The sequence below is a fragment of the Lissotriton helveticus genome, chromosome 6 (genome assembly GCF_964261635.1).
Source record: "Lissotriton helveticus chromosome 6, aLisHel1.1, whole genome shotgun sequence".
NCBI classification, from domain to species: Eukaryota; Metazoa; Chordata; class Amphibia; order Caudata; family Salamandridae; genus Lissotriton; species Lissotriton helveticus.
Window position 1 is genome coordinate 2061513674 of NC_136067.1, and position 21050 is coordinate 2061534723.

A 21050-nucleotide genomic window follows, 5' to 3' on the forward strand; every position below is an offset into this window, starting at 1 on the left:
AAGGAATTCACGGTTGGGTTTGCGTCACGAGCTTTAAGACCTAGTGAGAAGAATTATTCAGTGATTGAGAGAGAACTGTTACCATGTTGTTGGGCAATAGAAAGGTTTAAATGTTTTCTGTGGGGCAGGAACTTTAATCTTCTCACAGATCATAAGCCATTGATTCCAATTCTGCAAGGGAAGGTGGTGAAAGATCATACACCACGGATAGCTAGACTTAGTAGCAAACTGTTACAATACAGTTTTCAAGTTGCACATATCCCAGGTGGGAAGAATACCCGCGCAGATTTCTTGTCAAGATTTCCTTTAGCTATGTCTAAGAATGATTTCAGGGAAAACATTGAGGAGGATTGTTTGATTGCTGCTGTGGATGCATGTTTGGTTGGGTGTTTTTCGGAGAATGAATGGTTTGCAGCCATGGAGGAAGATAATGTCTTGAGGAGGCTTAAGCACTACATTGTTACAGGTTGGCCAAAAGAGAAACTGTTGGAAAAGGAATTTCAACCTTTTGCGAAAATTGGGGATGAGCTAACCATTGAAGGTGGTAGTATGATCATGAGGGGCGAGAAATTTGTACCACCACAGAAATTAAGGTCGTCAATAATTAACTTTGGACATGATGGACACATGGGGCAGACCAATACAAAAAAAAGAATAAGAAATTTTTATTGGTGGCCCTCCATGGATCAGCAGATCACTTCTGTGGTGGAGGATTGTGTGATCTGTAATTCAAGTGACAAGGTTGTCAAGATTAAGACTCCTCCAATTCAACAGGTTGTTTTGCCGGATGGTCCATGGTTGAAATTGTCTGTGGATTTTGTTGGTCCATTCAACATTTTGCCCAACAAGTGTAAGTTTGCTTTGGTTGTCGCAGATTACTATAGCAAATGGTGGGAGGTTCATTTCATGACAGATCCTAATTCAAGTGAAGTTATTAAATTCTTTCAGAGCTTATTTGCCAGGGAGGGTTTCCCGAAAGAGATTATTTCGGATAATGGAGTACAGTTTACTTCAAAGGAAATGACTGATTTCTTATCGCAATCGGGGATTGTTCAAAAGAGGGTGGCTCTTTATCATCCTCAGGCAAATGGTTTCATTGAGAGGAATAACCGTATTTTGGTTGAGTGCATACAATGGGCTGTGTCTTCTAATTTGAATATCCAGGAGGCTGTCCAAAGTATGTTATGGGCACACAGAACAACTCCCAATACGGTTACTGGTTCAAGTCCGTTTAGACTATTAAGAGGAAGGGGGGCTTCTTTCCAATTATGTCCTGCTTGGATGAAAAGATGGGGTTCACATGTGCAGAACAAAATGATGCATGACTGTGATTTGAGAAGAAGTCAATCTCAATCTGTTGAAAATGTGGAAAAGTTGGCCGGAGGGCAGGATATTAAAGATGGTGAGAGGGGCTTTGTGTCTAAAATAAGGGTAGGTGATTGGATAAAAATCAAGTCACCACACAATGTTCCTAAAGGGTTATCAAAATTTGGTTCTCCTGTTCAAGTGGATGCAGTTACAAAATTTGCTGTTAGGATTAATGGCAAAAACTGGTGGAATCTGGCTCGTGTATATAAACTTCCACAGAAGGTTGTATATCAGATGGGTTGTGGAAGAAATGAGGAAAAAACAGAGGCTGGTAATGCGGGAGGAAATGACTCAAAATTGCTTTATGTTCCTCCAAGGAGGGGTAGTAGGATTAGGGTTCCTACAAAACGTATGGATTTATAAATGAACATAGTTAAGGACAGTAGTACAACATGATGAAAGGTTAAGGTTGGAAATGTAATGCTTTAACTTAGGAAATGAAATGATATTTCATTATCTTGAAATGTATTTTTGCATTGAGTTTTCTTAAGAAGTGGAAGCTATTTCTTTTTCATGTTTATGTTCTACAAGTTATTTATTTCTTTCTTTCTGTTTTGGCAATTTTTTATATTTATTTATATCTTTTCTTGCATTTTTCCCTTATTGTTGCAATGGTGCTATATTATACTTTGTGTTATTTTATTCTGTTAAGGAAGGGAGATATTGTAGTAATCTAACATCTGTTCTCTATGTCTACAATGATGCATTACTTCATTATGTCATGACATTACTATGGTTACAGAATCTTCATGTGAAGACTTGCTCTGTATTCTGATGTTTGAGAGTTTCCTGGGAGCTGTTGTGACTGATGGTTAATAAATCACATCTGTCTCTACATTTGTGGTTGTGTGGGTTCACTTCACCTTGCTAGGGAATCTATGACCATTTTCCTTCCTCCTCTGTTTGGGAGGCCCCACTGGAGCTCTCTGCCCTAGCTGGTGGCTGAACGCCTGGTTTCTCCAAGACAGGGACTATAAGCAGGCCCCGGGAAACAAACTTAAGCTTTACTTTCAGCAAGATAAATGCATGGTTCGGTGCCCCAGTACCCCGTGGCCATTGGGTAAGACCACCATCAGGGGGGTTCGATAAAGGCTACCTAAAAAAAAAGCATAGGGCTGAGAGGACCATCTCTCCGAAATGCAGGCTCAGATCATCCGTCTGGAGCACACCAAGGCCACCAATGGCTGAGGAGACACACCTTGGCAATTTGAGCTCCTGAGGAAAGAAATCATTCATATCACTCTGGATATGGCCAAAAAGATGTGGAGAGCTTCCACAACTCGAGTCTATGGGTAGGGAGACAAAAATAATCCCTGAGATTGTAGACGCTGAGGGTCATTCTCAAAGCGTCACAGCCTCCATTGCACAGACCTTCACTGAATACTACCATCACCGCTATATGGCTGCCTCATTTGTTGACCTTGGGACTCAGTCCTCATTTAATATGGGAGGTGCCGCTCCCACAACTCTCGGGCGCCGATGTCCAATTACTTCATCATCCTATCTTGTTAAATGAGATAGAGGGGGCTATTTCCGCCGTTGTGTCTAGGAAGACCCCAGGCCCTGATGGGTACCTGAAAGAGTACTACAAAGCCTTTTAGGATACTCTATCTCAAGTACTCCACACCCTGTATATGAAAGTAGCTAAGAACTGTACTTTCCCAGTAGATATTGACATTGCCACCATTGTGGTGATTCACAAAATACACCCTGCATTGTCCTCCTGCTTTGACTATCGTCCTATCTCCCTCATCAACACCGAGGTTAAAATTTATGCCACGGTCCTAGAAACTCGTCTTAAACAGGTGATGCACACCCTTATCCACCCGGACCAGTGTGGCTTCCTGCCCCGCCGCAACACAAAACACTGCCTTCTGTTCCTTCGCATGGCAATGGCTGTCATTGCCTCCTCCCAATTTACAAGGCCCTGCCATTAAATCTCTTTTCATCGTACCACACTTTCTTGCTTTAGTTACAATTGCTCGCCTGTTCTTAAGATGGCAATTCGTCTCTTCTGTTGACTGACTGACTGAAATTACTCTGTGTTGCAGCCTGGATTGGGGGTATAATTGTATTGCTGAGCAGTATGTCTTAACTTAGGTGGGTTCTGCAGGCTGCTGCATGCTTTTGAGATGGGATTACTGCTTTCAGAGTGTTGAAGAGTGTAACGGTACTCATGGTGTGGTGTGGGAATGGTCAGGATAAGATCGGTTCAATTGGCTATAAATAGATAGGATTTAGGTGGGTGAGCTTAGCAGCTGATGTGAAGATAGGAGAAAGAGAACACAAAGTTATCGTAGAGGGAAAGAACGGGGGGAGGTCACACACCGCGGCATTCAAGGCAGAGTGGTCACTATTACGGGTTTGGGAAAGACAGGTTGTCATTAGGATTTAGACTGGTAACCAGGAGGTGGGAAGGGGTTGTTGTTTGGCAGAAGCAAGGACTTTTTGCACTTAGACAGATTGGTTTGTTGTATTTATTGAGTAGTTTAAATGCTTATATTGTTTGTCTCGAATGCACTAGTTTCAGGTATTTTTTAAAGGAAAATGGAGAAAATCTTGTTGGGCATGTTGTTTCACAAACTGGGAGGGGTGCAATGATCGGAAACGTATGATTTCAAAGGCGCAAGTATAGAAGGGTCTGATTCAATTATGTTTTGAACAACAGGTTTAGATGTTCTTTTTCTGTTCCTTTCAGTTACCCCTGACAAAGGTCTAAAGAGAGGTTGAAATGCATTGGGTGGAATTTTGTGCGGTTCTGGAATATGAATTATATATCTCTACATGCTTAAGTTGAAGCCCGGATGGGCACGCTGAAGGCAGTTGAACATTAAACAATAAAACAGCAATGAGAAAGCTGCTGTACTCGCAGTGATATTGAGTGACTTCTAGCAAGTGAACTAAACATTTCGATGATTAATGAACAATTTGGAGTATCGATTGTTGAACTTGGTGAACAAGATATTGGTTAATGTTAGGGGAAAATCCCTCACTTCGCAGTGCGACGGGCTAGCGCGTAATGCAGGCGCCTTTGGGAACACTGCAGTGTAGGAATGGGCATCTTTTCTTATAATGGCAGTTTTCTCTTTTTTCTTCCTTGCAAAGTGCAGCTCTATGATCCGGTTCAGAGCTAACAGAAGAATCCCATGCAGGATGCAATTCTACGAGGTACATCAAAGAACAAGTTTGATTGCATCTTACAAGAGCCTCCCACTTGATGCAGAGCTTCTACTGATAACTAGTTTGGAATGGCAGAGTGTGCATTTTAAAATCGAGCAATACTCTATGTACAGTATCTATGTGCTTTCCAAAACTTTCACTAGGGCTACAATTAGCAGTACATTTGGTAACTGTGTTACAATGTTAGTAAATTCAAAGGTCGGACTACTGACCACTGAGATTCAGCTTTCGGCTTCCAAACAGATCTCTAGGGTGTGCACATCAAAACAGTGCATTATCTAACAACCTGTGATAGGGTCTGAGCACTGAATCTGTGTCTTGTTCGTAGACAGTCAAGCACTCGTACTGTACCTGGGTGCACGGGGTCTGTACAATCAAAGCCACAGGATTGCTGGCAGCACTTCTGGATCCCACCACACTCCCCGTCATTGTTGCAAGTTCTGGGCAGAGGATACATCTTGCAGGTATAATTTATCTTAGGGCAGTCACCTGACTTCTCTGTTAGTAAAACGTTTGTAGAAATATTAAATGAGCTTATGATGCAAATTAATCACCAGCAGAAAAATACATAAGCAACCGTGAATTGCATATGAGAATGGCACAATGTTGTTGCACATAGATTTTAAGTAGCAAAAAGCATCCTATACGTCTCAGAATACCTTATAAAATCAGGACTTACCAGTTTCAATCCCTGGTTGAAATTATTAACATAGTAAATAAAGAGATGTGTACATCTCAACCTCCATTCATCACAGTCCCAGTTAGAAACACCCCTATCGTTTGTTACAATAATACAATAAAATATTGTATTTATGGAATGCCTTATACTTCAACATTTTCTGTGGATAATTTCTACTGTAATTGTAATAAATACAGTAGATTCAACACAACCTTTGCTATTAATCTTTTTAACCATGAGAGTATTCACCACTCCTCACTTTTTGATTAGCTTGAGTTGATTTTGCATGTTACTGTACAAATATTTTTAAAATAGATTTAATAATCCTTTCCATTGTGATCCTAGGTAGTTTGATCTCCATAGGCCCTTAAATAGATGTAATACATTTTCTCTTAACCTCTCCAATCCTTTACATTGTGTTCCTAGGTATTTTGATCTCCATAGGCCCTTTCTCTTTCATCTTTGTGAATGCCTTTTTTAATAGAATAGAAAATTGCTTTATTCGTTTTTTGCATACAAGTAAAAAATCATAAAAGCAGCATTAAAAAAACAGTGAACAAATTCATACATAGTCACATATATGTAAACTGTTCCAAATGTTAATAAAAACTTTTTAACAGTAGTTAACATGTCATAGCGTTCCGTTTCCATATAATGCTGTTTAAAAAACCAATCATGGTACCAATACAATATTCATTATCCAGCTGTTGCAAGAATAAAAATGCTGGGCGATATTGCCGCCAAGCTCCCTGTTTCAAAAGCGGCTTGATTCATCTTCTGCGTTCCCTTACATAGTATTTACAGAATAAAACCACGTGAATGGTAGTTTGCAGGGAAAGATTATTACATGGGCATAGCACCAAATTTCTCGACCAATTATTTATAGTTGGAAATGTTACCAGCTGATGAAAGGTCTCAAATCTCAAACTGGTAAGGACAAATCTATCAAAGCCCCTTAAACAAAAAAACAAATAAGGTTGGATGGTATAACATGTTAAGGTCAATTGATGCCGAATCACAGTATTCTTATTGATTTCCCCAGATAATCTGAGCAGTTCAAAGTGGTTAATACATAATGTTTTCAATTCTTTTCTGGATAAAGAAGAAATCCTCTCTGGATTTACATAAAATTCTGGTCTATTTAGATCGTTTGCCAAGTTTTTAATATAATTTAGCCACAGGATGTTTCTGATATAATCCAGGGACATTATTTCTGTGATGATTTCTTGGTTTAAGCCCAAAGCGGGCGAAGACCATAATAAGATTGGTTGTATTTTAATGAGGTCTGTAATATACTCAAGACCCAGTTCGCTATGGCAGTTAAAAACTGAGGTACTCTGGGGAACTGCTAAAATAAACCTTAAAAAAGCATTTTCAACTACTTGTAGAGGGCCTACGTTGTAAAAACCCCAATTGCCTGCCCCGTAGATTGCTATGCTTCTGCATTTTGCAATATAGATTTTTTTTAAATCTCTGGAGGTCTTTTTCCAAGCTTTTGAGCAAAATTCATAAGAGCAGCGGTCGAGCGTTTAAATAGGAGAGCCCTGCGCTTGACCGCAGGGGCCCACTATCCAGATTCCTCGATGAGTATACCAAGATAGGAGAATGTGTTAGTGGATCCAATTCTGTCATCCCCCACTACCAAGTTTTTACATTTGTTCTTGCCTTTCCCACACAACATCACCACGGTTTTCCTTGCATTGAGCTTTAGGCCCCTACTGGCCATGAACTCCTAATAGGTGGAAAGTGCACTCTGCAAACCTATCATAGTTCTAGCCATTAGCACTGCGTCATCCGCGTAGAGATGGGAGACAATCTGCTTGCTGTTACATCTTGGTTAATCTCTACTTTGGCCCCTAGTTGCTCCTCTAAAGCGTTGGGATAAATGAAGAAGAGGAACGGGGCCAAAACGCAGCCTTGCCTTACACTCTTCTCCACGCGGAATGACTTGGTGCACTCTCCCTTAAGGCCATATCTTACCTTTGTGGTTGCTCCCATGTATAATTGTTTTAAAAATTGCACTATTGCGGGTTCCACCCTTATCTCCTCCAAGATCTTCCACAGCTTCTTATTATCTACGCAATCGAAGGCGGCCGTAAGGTCAACGAATACTGTGTACAAGCGCCCTGGTTTTGCTTGAGTATATTTTCCTTGTATTAAAATAAAGTTTAAAACCTGTTCTACGGTTCCCATCCCTTCACTAAAGCCGTACTGGATGGTGTTCAAGATGTTATTGTCCTCTGCCCAGGTATGGAGTTTATTTAGGACCACTCTTCCTGCAACTTTCATAAAGGAGTCCAAGAGTGATATTGGTCTGTAACTAGAGGGTCTGTCCCGGTCACCTTCTTTAAAGATTCGTGTAATAATTGATTGCGACCAGGTTTTTAGAAATCCCATTGAGCAACATGCCTCTAGGACACGAGTAAGGAGGGGGGCCTAGAGATCGGTGGTTATTTTGAATAGATCGATGGGAATCCCATCCGGGCCCGGGGCTTTACTTACTTTACTCAAGTTAATAGCCATCAACACTTCCTCATGTGTGATCTCTATGTCGATCAGAAATTGCGCTAGTTGGCCTCCAAGCTCCTCCACTGGGTCTTGGTTGCTTATGCGTTCTTCCACCTCAATGCTATAGACTTTAGAAAAGAAGTTGACCCATGTATTGTCATCAATCGCAACTTCTACCCTCGCCCTCCCCATATTAGTAAAAAAGGCACATTTACTGCCTACCAGAAAGACTGTGAGTCTCTACGCTGAGTGGCCTCATGGAGATTATCCCATGCCGGCTCCTTTATTTCCTTTTTGCGGTTTTTCCTGGATAGGCTATAGGCCATCCTACAGTTTTTAATTTCTACATAATCCCTTAATGGATTGCTGAGGGCGACCTTAAGGCAGGCATATGTCTTTGTACATTTGCTGTCAAACCACCCGTTACTCCTATTCTGCAGCTTCTTATTTGGGACGGACAATATATTCTGTACCTCATATGTAATCTGCATAAAAGCATTTAAAATAGCATCATAGGGAGTATCTTATCCTAAACACGTTAAGATCGGTGTTAGGGCCCTAGATATGATTTTACTATTCAAGGCTCTCTGATATTTTTCCCCCCACCGCAAGGAATAGCCCTTTTGGTGGGCCAGCACGATCTCTTGAGACCACGCCAGACTCTCTATGGTGGTAGGGGCATTTTCGTCAAATGCAGCTAAATTATACTGAGTGGTAAATGATCACTGAGGCCATATGGATGAATCGTAAACTTTGACACCCTATCTGCATATCGTGTAGGAATAATAATAAAATCAATCACTCATTTGAATCCTCGTCCAATGTATGTTGGATCAAAATTCACCATTAGGGAACACGTCATATTAGCGAAACCCAGTTCATGTATGGCCATAATTTCGTTAAACATTTCCCCTCTATCAGTATGAATAAAGTGCTTTGAGTGGCCGTTTTTTTTTCTTGTTCATTATCCCCATATCCACAATCAAAGTTGTTACACACACTAGTATTAAAATCCCCTCCCCATATTAAAATCACATCACTCCCTTTAGAAGGACTCTGGCTATTTAAATCCACAATGAAACTGTTCCTAACATCCACAAAGTTAACTTTATTGATATTATTGTAGAAATTTACAACCAGCAACTTTACTAATGAGGGCAAACAGATGGTGACAATTTGATAATAAGCAGTACTTTTCAACATCTTAATATCCATTACGCTCAGCATGTTAGATATACACAAATGCCCCCCTTGTGTCTCCCATTAGGTGACCGAATTGCAGGGATGTGAAATGTTTTATATCCGTCCATATGTATCTCATTTATTGACCACGTCTCTTGGAAGCGGAGTATGTCAAAATTATGGATAAAATCACCCCATGTTTCATCCGGAACCTTCGAATGAAGGCCACAAATATTCCAGGAAGCAATTCTAATCATCCCTAGCACTAGAGCTGATTGACAGTATGTCTCACAGACTTTGTCTAACAAAGCACTGGGTACCCTTTCCTGTGACGGATTTTCCCCACAATCATTAACTACAGGTAAAAGGTCAACAGGTTCCGTAGTTCCACTATTTGTCAATTTAGGCAGGGTAGTTACCATGGTTGCTATAAGAAGTGGGTCAATCTCACTATGTGGCTCTTGGTGACTTCCTAATTTTTGCTGGTTAGGTGGTACTATACTTAGTTCTTCTCTACTCATCGAATCTCCATGGTCTTGAAGAATTACTTTAGTAGTGGTAGCCCCAATACATGGACGTTGATAATTTTTAGACTCCCACTCCAGGTTTCCCTTGTTCCATGTCCTCACAGGTTTCCCCTTATTATGGCCAGGACTATAGTGTCAATGCACATCCTCAAGATATTGTAAAGGTTCAAACCTATTTATTACCCCTACGTTATACCTCAAGTTATTAATGGGGTGAGTAATGCCATGGTATGGATGTTGCTTTCCTGGGAGACACGGGCACAGGAGGAGAATGTTGATACTATCCTTTCTCACCTCTACGGTGCTAGAGCAAAATAGAATTTCTTGAACCAGCATTGGGGAACTCAGAGTCAGAACCACACAGTCCCCCCCTAAGGTTTTCCTATCATTACCAATCCATGAGACACGTCTCACCATCTTAAATGTATTAATCATCTCCTTCGCCAGTCCTGTCTTAGGGCCCAGATGGTGTATGATCTTATTCCGTAAAGAAGCCAAAGTTTCTTTGTCAGACTTTTTTAACGGGGGGACGTTTGCTAGGACGATGGTGTAAGGGGCCGTAGCTGGAGGGAGGTTTAAAGTAATAGGCTCAAGAGAAGCCTCCTGAGTGGGCGATCCTATAAGCATATTAGGTGCATGAGCTTTTGCAATGGGTAACAACCCCCCCATTCTCTTTATCACTGCATCCTGCTCCACTTTTGTTGTTATTGTTAATTTAGATTTATAACGCGCCCAATCACCTACAGGTCTCTAAGCGCTTTTGGCATCTTTCCTATTTAACCCCAGGCCACCTGTTGATACACCTTTTATGTTGGTTGTATTTTCCTTCGGGGTGCTGGCATTGTCACTTTCTCCCTGGTTAAGACTACATCGGATCTGCCCACAGATTCTTTTTCCATCCTCATCCCCGCCTATCATAGGTGATCTTGAAACTATTTAATTTAATCTGCTCATTATTAGCGCTTGACCGGCTTCTAATTGGTTTAATCTAATCTCAAGCGGTCCAATTAGCGATTTTATAGTAGAGTTTAATTCAATGAGGGAACTCTTAATTTCAGGGGATACGATATGAATTGAACCTTTAGCATTGTTTACGGTCTTTGTTTGGTTCGCCCTTTTCTTGGCCTCGGTTAGCCCTGAGGATTCCTTTCCTTGATTTAATTTGTATGCAGGGAAAGTACCTTTGGGAGATACAGCTGTTTTGTGAATCAAAGGAGGTAGACTGATAGCGGAAGCTTTCTTTCTCGTGAAACAAGATCTCTTAGGTGGAGGGAATGTACCAGACTTCTGATCATCTGAGGAGATCTCGTCACCTCCTGTGAGTATACAGCCATTTAATGGCTCGATAGGCATGTTACAAGTTTTATTTATCTCAGGAGATTTTACCAAAGGAGGACTAAGGACCCTACTAGCCTCTGTTGATGTCAATGCCTCCTTATCCTTGGTCAATGCATCTTCCATGCTCTGGATTTGTTTTTCTATGGCCCCCACCGCCCCTTTCAAATAATTCATTAGCGACATATTATCTGATTTTGGCTTATGAGTCATCTGACGCTGGTTTGCCTTATTTAGCTTTCTCTTTCCCATCTTCTGCAGTCACCGCCCCTGTCAAACAGTCTAATGTACACGCCTCTATTCAGTTAAGTATGTTCTCCGAGGTTCGTACCTTCAAATTGATTTGGTCCTGGACAGCCTCAGATTAAAGGGCTCAGGGACCGGGCCCAGTCCAGCCTCTTCTGGGCTGTGACGGGCGCGGACGGACCATCCCATTGGCCAGGGCGAGACCGCGCACGTCCTGCGGTATCCCCAGTCAGGTTTTATCCTCCTGGTGGTGACTGAATCTCCTCCTCTCCTCTCCTCTCATGAGACCGCTCTGCCCTCTGGGTGTTGTAGTCCTGGGCGATGCGCCGTCCGCCTTTCAGGAGGAGAAGAGGTTTGGGGAGATGGAACTGCAGCAGCAAGGAATGCCCCTCTGAACAAAAATTTGTAGATGCGGCAGAAGCAGATCAGGGAGCCCTCTGGTCAGTGCAAAATAAATAAGCGTCCTGCGCCCCGGTATCCCCAGTCAGGTCTTATCCTCGCAGTGGTGAGTGCCTTTTTGTCTCGTATGTATGTTGTCAATCAAACAGGTGTAATGGTGTGTGGCTACGAGCGTCAAGATGGTGGTCCCACTCTAAGTGTGCTCTGGACCCTTACATCATTCACTCATATCCCTGCTAGTCTCAGGAGCACTGGACACCACAAACTACTCCTGTACCTGCCTGTGGCTGCCTCGCAGAAATCCTGCTTCTGCTGGACACCACAATTGTCTTTTGATGCTGTGGCATCTGACCTGCCCCCACACAAGATGGCTGCCCCATGGAAAGGCTGCACTGAGGGTCTGTGACCCAGGACCACTGGGGCTCTGAGGAGGGCTTGTGTGGTCGGCTGAACGTAACCATGGCCCCCAGCTGTGCTGCCTCTGTGACTTTGTGGCCCGTGACGGATGTGGATCCCACGGGAATGCCACCAACCTGCTTGCCATAGAGGTCTAACCATGGCCTGCTGGTCTGCTGCTCGTATCACAGCACAAGCCTCGATTGGCTCCTTCTGGCCACGACCTCAGACTCCAGATGATAGGCTGCGGAGGAGGCGGGGTGTGGCCTGGTGAGTCACACAGATCCTTATTAATAGAGCGGGGGTCCGATTGGAGGATCTCAGGCCCCCCCCTTTGCTGACTATACCTGCCTGCAATGTCTGGGCTTCCTCTAGACCCATGACCGGGCCAGCCTTTGGGGGCGGGCCATCCTGAATAGGCCATCCTGCCCTTGTCCTGGCTGGCTCCGCAATGGCCTGCTGGTAGCTGATCCCCAGGAGGTCCTCGGCAAGGCGGTGATTGAGCAGGTGAGGAGGCTGCATCGGGGAGCTGGTAACTGTGTTAAATCCCTGATAGAAGTGGGGCACAGTAAGAGACTTGCTACTCATCAAGGACCCCTCTTGTGGTGGATCCAGGTACTGGATTCCCTGGGGGTGGCGCCGAACTGGGGGCATGAGGTGGATGGAGTGAAGCCTACTTATTCCTGGGCCCACACTAGCCCCATAACACCTGAACTGCCTGGGTCACTTTCCACACACAACCTGCTGATTTGAAGATGCTGGGGGGACTTCCTCGTTGTATCCCCTGGCCCCGGGTACTCAACTATATCTTCACGTGGCTCCTGATGTATGGTCTTCCATCCAAGTGCTAAGGTCTTGCTCCCCATTCAAAGATTGGACCCCATGGACTGGGAGGAAGGCGGCCTGGTAGTGGATCATGCACAAGACACCTGGCAGCCATGACCGACTTAGAGGTGTTGGACTGTGGATCCTTCCGGTGCATCGATCTTGAGGCCTCGTGGCCCCCATAGCACCACGAAGCCCCTAAGATGACAGGTTACAGTCCATATTTGCCTGATCGAGGTGCCATCGAGACGCCATTGCCTTCCCTGCGGTCACGTATAGTGGAACTGGTTCCTGGTTGGAAAGCTTCCTGCTGGATATCTGCTGGAGTGTAAGAGGGGTATTGACCCTGCCCTCCATAGCCTATGCAATGATCCCCTGACCATGAGGTGTTACCTCCTCTTTGAATTGGTCTACCTCAATGGGGAACATCTCCCTCCCCACGTGCTCACTATGGGTAAGTATAAACTATTAAAACTTCCTCCATCTCAAACCTGCATAGACCAGTATATCACAGGTTGCTCCACTTCTGAAGACGCCATCCCGTCTATAAATCCTTTAATGGAGTGAGATCTGTCCATCATCTTTCAGGCTATCCATTCCTCTCAGGACTCTGTCGAGACCAAGATTGGGGAATTGCCTTTCGACATTGGTCCTCACCACACAAGACCCCCGAAACACGACGGCTTGGATCTCTGATGTGGAATCCTGCACATCCTTGGTGGAAGATGATGTTGGGAAACTGAAGGTGCGAGTCTCCAGGCTATTGACTCACACCGCTGAGCTCCATTGACGGGCTGAGGATACTGAAAATCACTCCTGCCAGATCATACTAGGCTTCATTGGCATGCCAGGGAGAGTGGAACTAACGCAAGCTGTGACCTTCGTGGAGAGCTGGATTTGATCCTAGATGCCCTAGGATCGCTTCTCAGCATGGTTTGTTGTGGAGCAGGCTCACTGGGCTCTCGTGCCCAGACCTCTTCTGGGGGCCTGACACAGACCAATGATCCTCTGAGTGCTCAACTTGAAAGACAGAGACACCATCCTGCAGGAGGCCTATTCTCTGCCCACCCTCTCCTACCAAGGGAACAAGATATTGATCTTCTTGACTACAGCAAAGAGGTGCAAGCCCAACATCGCTCTTATACAGAAGCAATGCAAAAGCTCTGGGATCTCAACCTTCCATACAGGCTCCTGTATCCTACTTCTTTGACACCCTGTAGGAATCCTGAACCTGGGCCACAGGAGAGCAGCCTCTCAACCAACACATGGCCGCATACACCTCCCCCTCATGAACATGCACGTGCGATTCAGCAGATGAGACTCCCAGTCCTCAGAGGAGGTGTACTAGCTTCTGCAAGAGGCCACAATGCCAGGAGAGTGACTTCAGCATTACCTGCCCCTGCAGTACAGAGGGTACCCAGGTCTTCTGTGTCCACTGCTCTGCCTTAGCCAATGCAGGACCCAGAATCCAGTTCAGGTGAGCTGGGCAGATGGTCTGACGCCCTGCCTGTCCCTCGCCTAGATAGCACTGACCTCTCATGGAGCCCGGTGATCGCAGACTGAGGACACACTGACTATGGACTCAGTTTCTATGTTGTTGCCTTTCTTCTCTCTGAGTTCAGCTTGTGACACAACACTTTTCCACTGCGCACTTACAGGTCGATTGGCCCAATTGCACCTCCCTTCCTATTCCGTGAGCCCGACGCCTGGTAGCCTACCCATGCCCCAGACAGATACACCCAACCTCCTCACCAATCACAGCCATGATTGTGCCTTATCTTGACTTTAAGCCTCTCCATATACTTTTGTGGAACTTTAACAGGCATATAGACTGTGCCAAATGCACAACAGTTCTAAAATACTCTCAACTGTTCCTTCCCAATGCTTTACTGCTGCAAGAAACATGTCTTCTTGGTAATCACTGATTGTTCCTGATACATCTAGGGTATGATAGGGTTTTCCACACACGGTTTACACGAGGCTTCCATGGCATAGCAATCCTCTTATACCATTCCTTCCTAAAGATCCTCAGGTAAAGTTTTTGGTCCTCACAGTTACACTGAGTGGCCATACCCTTAATCTTGTTTCACCACATGTGCACCCGGCAACTGGCAAGTCTTCCCTTCGAGACCTCTCAACATTATTGTCGGCCCGTCCATAAGGGTTGACGGTAATAGGGGGAGGCTTTAATGCAGTCTTAGCTCACAAAAGTGATTCCACAGAGATCCCCTCCCATCAACGCTGCGCAAATGCTAAACATCCCCTACAATGGGCCTCCAGCTTTGTCATGTTCGATGTGTAGAGAACGTGGAACTCCCGCCTGCTCCAATGCAACCACATTTCTGCATGCTCACCGCACTCACTGTTGCATTGACTTAATACATTCATGCCTGCCCTTGAATACTGTGCAGTCACTGATATTCAAATCCTTGCTAGGGAATCTATGACCATGTTCCCTTCCTCCTCGGTTTGAGAGGCCCCATTCCAGCTCTCCCCCCTAGCTCGTGGCTGACCGCCTGATTTCTCCAAGACAGGGACTATAAGCAGGCCCCGGGAAACAAACTTAAGCTTTACTTTCAGCAAGATAAATGCATGGTTCGGTGCCCCAGTACCCTGTGGCCACAGATCAGGATGTTTCCACATCTAGGCAACCAGTAAACAAGACTAAGGTGATTCCATCAACACAGGCTGAGTCTTCAACGAAAACAGCACCAGAGCATACCACCACTGCCTCAACCAGCCATTCGTCTTTTTTGTTACAGGCACAGGATGCAGGGCAACCACCCCCAGTATGTCAGGAAAAAACAGTGACAACACCCGCCGCAAAACCAGGCGAGGACTCGGGAAGAACACTGCGCAGCGGGAAAAATGTAACCTTATAATCAATATATCTTCAGTGTCACTCACACAAAAACAAACCAGGATTCTTAACAAAGGAATGTCCTTTGTTCCTACTAATGATACTAACACCTTGGAAACAAATGTAGCACTGTATAAATTTATGCGGAAACTACGTTTGCGCCACTACTTCTCCAATGTCATCCAAGAAAAAGTTGATACACATGAAGACGAGTACATTCAAACCGAAAAGTACATTTTAGCCACCTATTTCTCATAAAATCATGGATTTTTTTGAAGACACCATTAAACGGGACCTTGCGAAGATTAAATACAACAAACGCAAGAGCTTCAATTTCACCAATCATGACCGACGTACTTTACAATCCATAGTCCAGAATGAGAGCCTGACAATAAAACCCGCAGACAAGGGCGGGGCGCTAGTTCTAATGGACACTTCCTACTATAAAGAGAAAGTTAATGATCATGTGCAAGATACCAACACATACATGATCCTGGATGCAGACCCCACGCTCACATTGCAAAACATGTTAAAAGATAAAAGAATTTTTGGCAGAAGCAGAACAAACAGGAGTCATCACCTCTCAAATCAGATTATTTCTTACATCACAGAACCCAAGGAGACCAAAATTATACATGACTCCCAAGATCCACAAACGTCCCACAGACCCACCCTTCCGCCCGATCGTTTCAGGCTGTGAGTCAACCTTTGAGCCACTGGGAACATTTTTGGATTATCATTTTCAACACTTTGTGCAGTCATGGTGCACATATATTCAGGATACCACAGATTTTCTTAAAAAGCTTGAAATCATGCAATAATTTTTTGATAAAAATTGGATACTTTGCATCATAGACGTGACGTCACTATACACATCTATCTCACATACAGAAGGAATGGAGGCCACAGAAAGTGCACTACTACAGATGGAGTTACCTCAAGAGACATGCATCTTTCTCATGAAATTACTGCATTTCTGTTTAAATAACAGTTATTTCAAATGGCAAGACACATTTTATGCACAACTTACAGGAACCAGTATGGGATTTTCAGGAGCTCCCACATATGCTAACATTTTTATGGCGAAATTTGAGCATGAGTATATTCTAACCAACAACAGCTGGACAGATGGTTTAATACAATACTGTCATTACATCGGCGACATTTTTCTCATTTGGTCTAAAGAGCAAAGTATACTGGAGAATCTAATTGTTCAACTCAACTCCAGAAATCCCAGAATACAGTTTACCAGCATGATCAGTGCATCAGAAGTTAATTTTTTGGATGTTTTGATTTCCAAGAACATGCGTCTACATAAACTGACAACAGACATATATACAAAACCCACAGACAGGAATAGTACAAGGATGTACTCCAGTTTCCATCCTTGGAGTCTCATAACAAACCTTCCATATTCACATTTTCTGCGAATAAAAAGAATATGTTCAGAAAACGATACATTGGAGAGACAATTGCAAAAACATGCCACCAAATTCAAGGGGAGAGGGTACCCTCCAGAGATTTTACAACAAAGTATGGATAGATTGTCCACAAAAGATCGGAGTACACTGTCGACCTCACCTGCCAGAAAATCAACCACAGCTTTTACATTTGTTTCAAAATTTTCAACATCTTCCAATCAAATCAAGAATATCATCAACAAAAGGTGGGAGCTTCTACGGAATGAGACGGAATTCAATGGGATTTTTTAAGAGAAACCCACATTTGCATATACACGTGGAAAAAAATTGATGGATATGACCAGAATACCACCCAAACTGCCACAACAGGACAACAATAAAGGCACAACTAGATGCTTCAATTGCACGCACTGCAATAATATTACATTGGGTAATACTTTAACACATCCAGTCACTGGAAAGAAGATTCCACTAAGACATTCAGGCAATTGTGATTCTACACACTTAGTATATTGTCTCAAATGTCCATGCGGCAAAGCATATATTGGAAAAACAGAACGAAAACTAAAAACAAGATTAACAGAACACAAAAGTACGATAAGAACACATAACAGATCAGCCCCAGTAGCCAATCACTGGTTGGAAGCACAACACAACATAGCACAACTAGGGGTTCAAATAGTGGAAATTGTATCTAAAATTGAGGGACAGGACAACACAAAAAGATTACTTCAAAGGGAAGTATTTTGGATAGATTATCTGAAAACACTTACGCCAGTTGGATTGAAAGATAGGTTGGATCTAAATTGCTTTCTATAATGTAACACAATATCTTTCAGGACCCAGCGTACTACATTAGATTAACATCAATCATGGCTTCCTTCCAGGCACCTAGCTGGTAGTACATACGGTACCCAAGATTACCATTAATGACCCAAGAGGCCCAGGAGCTATATTTACATAGTAGCATCAGTAACATATTCATGTTGAACATCATCTTACATTTGCAAGATTAGATAATGTGACCCTATTCTTAGGTTCATAGACATCCAAGTACTAATCAGTAATACCATACAGCAATTAAATTATTTGCCACTATGCTATACATCCACATGCATCTACAGTTCCACAAAGATCTATGTCAGTTTACGCCATGTTAAAATTGACCACACATACACATATGATTCTGAAATGTGTTTATATCAGTGTCTATTAATTATATTTAATTGTCTATGATGCTGTCTATTTTTTACAAGCAAAAACATTTTTTCACTGAATATATGTATTTCTATATGTATAGGAGTTTAGCATGTGGTACACAATCTGAAAATATGTATTTCTATATGTATAGGAGTTTAGCATATGTCATACAAATTGAGAATGTTTGTCAAATAGGATGATTTATAGTCTGGAATAATATGGACTCTAGTTAATCTTTACAGTTCTCCCTCTGTCACCTTTACATTGCATGTACATTGACACAGATTTGGTCTGCACTCATAATTTCCTCACATGATTGAGTTCTGACTGAATTCACTCCATGGGGTTAAGAGATTCGGTCCCATGACAGTAGTTCTAGCCTTGAATGTAGCATCGTATTACAAAGAGAACTTTGTTTCCCGTAGCACGGAGTTTTGCTAGCATAGACTTAGTATTCTGGTCACATAGTATACAGATGAAGCGTTCGGGTGACAGCCAGTTTAGGTATATAATCACAACGTTTTATCTTAACTTATGACATCACAACCCAGTTTAGTTGGGACACTACAACTCCCAACATACATAGCAGACACACTTGTAAGATTGGACAAGGGACAAGGGAGTCCGGCTTCTCGTTTATTCACGAGTTAGTCGTGTTTTCAGTTTGAATTATTTTAGTAGCACCACAAGATATACATTTAGCGTAACATTTCATTACAGCTTGTACCACATACAGGATTTCCATGAATTGTTTTTTCATCTCTGAATAACGTTTGACGATTCCCGACACCGTCCTTTTTTATTTTCAGCATTGGCACTACTTTAGTATCATATTGTAGTCTTCCGCGGTAACACGCAGGAAGACCTTCTATCTCATTTCGTGGAGGCTTTAGGGGGAATTTTGGAGTTGGCATTTTAATATTGTAGGTAAGGGTTTTGTCTTGTATTTGGCATCAGCCCCGCTATATCAGATGCAAATGCTTTCCCTCACAGACCTTGACAGTACAAGTCACCATTTGCTGTATTTTCTTAGAGCTGCTAGGAAATTGGAACGTTAGAGTACCGGGTTTACAGCGCGTCCCCATCGGGATCTGGATAGGTTTCAGTGAGGTACGTAATTATTTATTTTTCACAGTATCGTGATTGATGGTGGCTCATTTACTATAGCATGTGAATATCACTGGCAACATTAGTTATTCTTGGCATATTCGTATTGTTACAAATAGCACACAACATTCACCAGTCGTCCACTTTAATAGAGATTTCGCGTATGACATATTTAACAACAGCATCTTAGAATACGGGCATAGTTATAGCTAGAGACAATAGGAGGCATACGCCTTTATTTTAAAATATATCCGTCTGAACTTTGCTTTAAGGAAACCTCACAGACGTGATCTACGTTTTGGGATTTTGACTATTCGACGAACAAATTCCTTAGCATCGCTTGATTCAGGTACCTTTACTTGGTTTCACAAAATTGGATGAGTAATAAGACTGTCTACTCACCAGACCACCGCATGGTATACAGACATGCATTTTAATAATGATCACTTTCACGTTCTCCTTTAACTTGCGTGTTTGAGTACACTTCATGTTGAAGCACAATATGCATACCGACATCGATGGTGCACTATTCATTTGGTTTTAGTGACCCTTGGGATATAAGGTCTCTATTTTCAACACAACATGGCACCCCCTGCTGTGAATTTGGATCTGTGCTTATCCACATGTATTAGATACTTAAAACCCTCTGTACTGGTATTCACAGGATATTGCCCCTGACAAAGGGAAACGGCTTCCCGAAATGCATTGGGCATTGGACCGCAAGTAATGTAGAATATCATCCACATGAAGAAAGTATTTCTTCTCATGATTAGTTCTTTGTAAATAGGCCCTTTTGTTTGAACAATTTTTTCTGCTTTGATAGGCCATAGCACAGAAAATTGAAAAACCTAATGTAACAATGAAAATGAATTGTAATACATAACGCATATGTAAACTACTTATGGCATTGGTACAATAATATGATTTATGAAGTTTACTGAATTAATAAATGCAAATACTGTTTGGAATTACAAGAATTTTGTTAATATTGTGGAAATAGTTCTCTTTTCCCCAGCAACAGTGCGCATTACTTGCAGACTTTTTCTGCATCTTCCCTTGCCTTTCACTCACGGTGTTAGCCAACACACATATGTAATGCAGCACCCCACACAGATAAATGATTAATGTGATCAAACATTAGTTAACTTAGGTTGTGCACCTCATTATCTCACTCCAGTGGGTAAGACCACCATCAGGGGGGTTCGCTAAAGGCTACCTAAAAAAAAATCATAGGGCCGAGAGGACCATCTCTCCAAGCTGGAGGCTCAGATCACCCGCACACCAAGGCCACGGATGGCTGAGGAGACACACCTTGGCAATTTGAGCTCCTGTGGGAAGAAATCATTCATTTCACTCTGGACATGGCCAAAAAGATGTGGAGAGCTTCCACAACCAGAGTATTACGGGTAGGGAGACAAAAATGGCAAACTCCTTTAGTGTCTTGCCTCCTGCCCTTACAAAATCGAGTAATCCAAGAGATTGTAGATGCTTAGGGTAATTCTCAGGGCGTCACAGCCTCCAATGAACAGACCTTCACCGAATACTAGCATCACCGCTATATGGCGGCCTCATTTGTGGACCTGGGACTCAGTCCCCATTTGATATGGAAGATACCGCTCTCCATGTCTCGGACGCCGATGCCCAAATACTTGATCAACCTATCTTGTTAGATGAGATAGAGGGGGCTCTTTCCGCCATTGTGTCGAGGAAGACCCCAGGCCCTGATAGGTACCTGAAAGAGTACTAAAAAGCCTTTTAGGATACTCTATCTCAACGACTCCACACCCTGTACATGAAAGTAGCGAAGAACTGTACTT

The 21050-nt window shown here is 42.9% G+C and overlaps 1 protein-coding gene across 1 annotated transcript in view; it reads right to left on the minus strand.

Moving 5' to 3' along the window:
• The window catches only part of LOC144762990 (uncharacterized), a 318770-nt gene that overhangs the window by 170860 nt on the left and 126860 nt on the right, over window positions 1-21050 (minus strand). The window contains exon 7 of the mRNA XM_078648303.1: window positions 4900-5046. Within this exon, the coding sequence (XP_078504429.1) occupies window positions 4900-5046 (147 nt within the window). The remainder of the gene's footprint in view (window positions 1-4899; window positions 5047-21050) is intronic.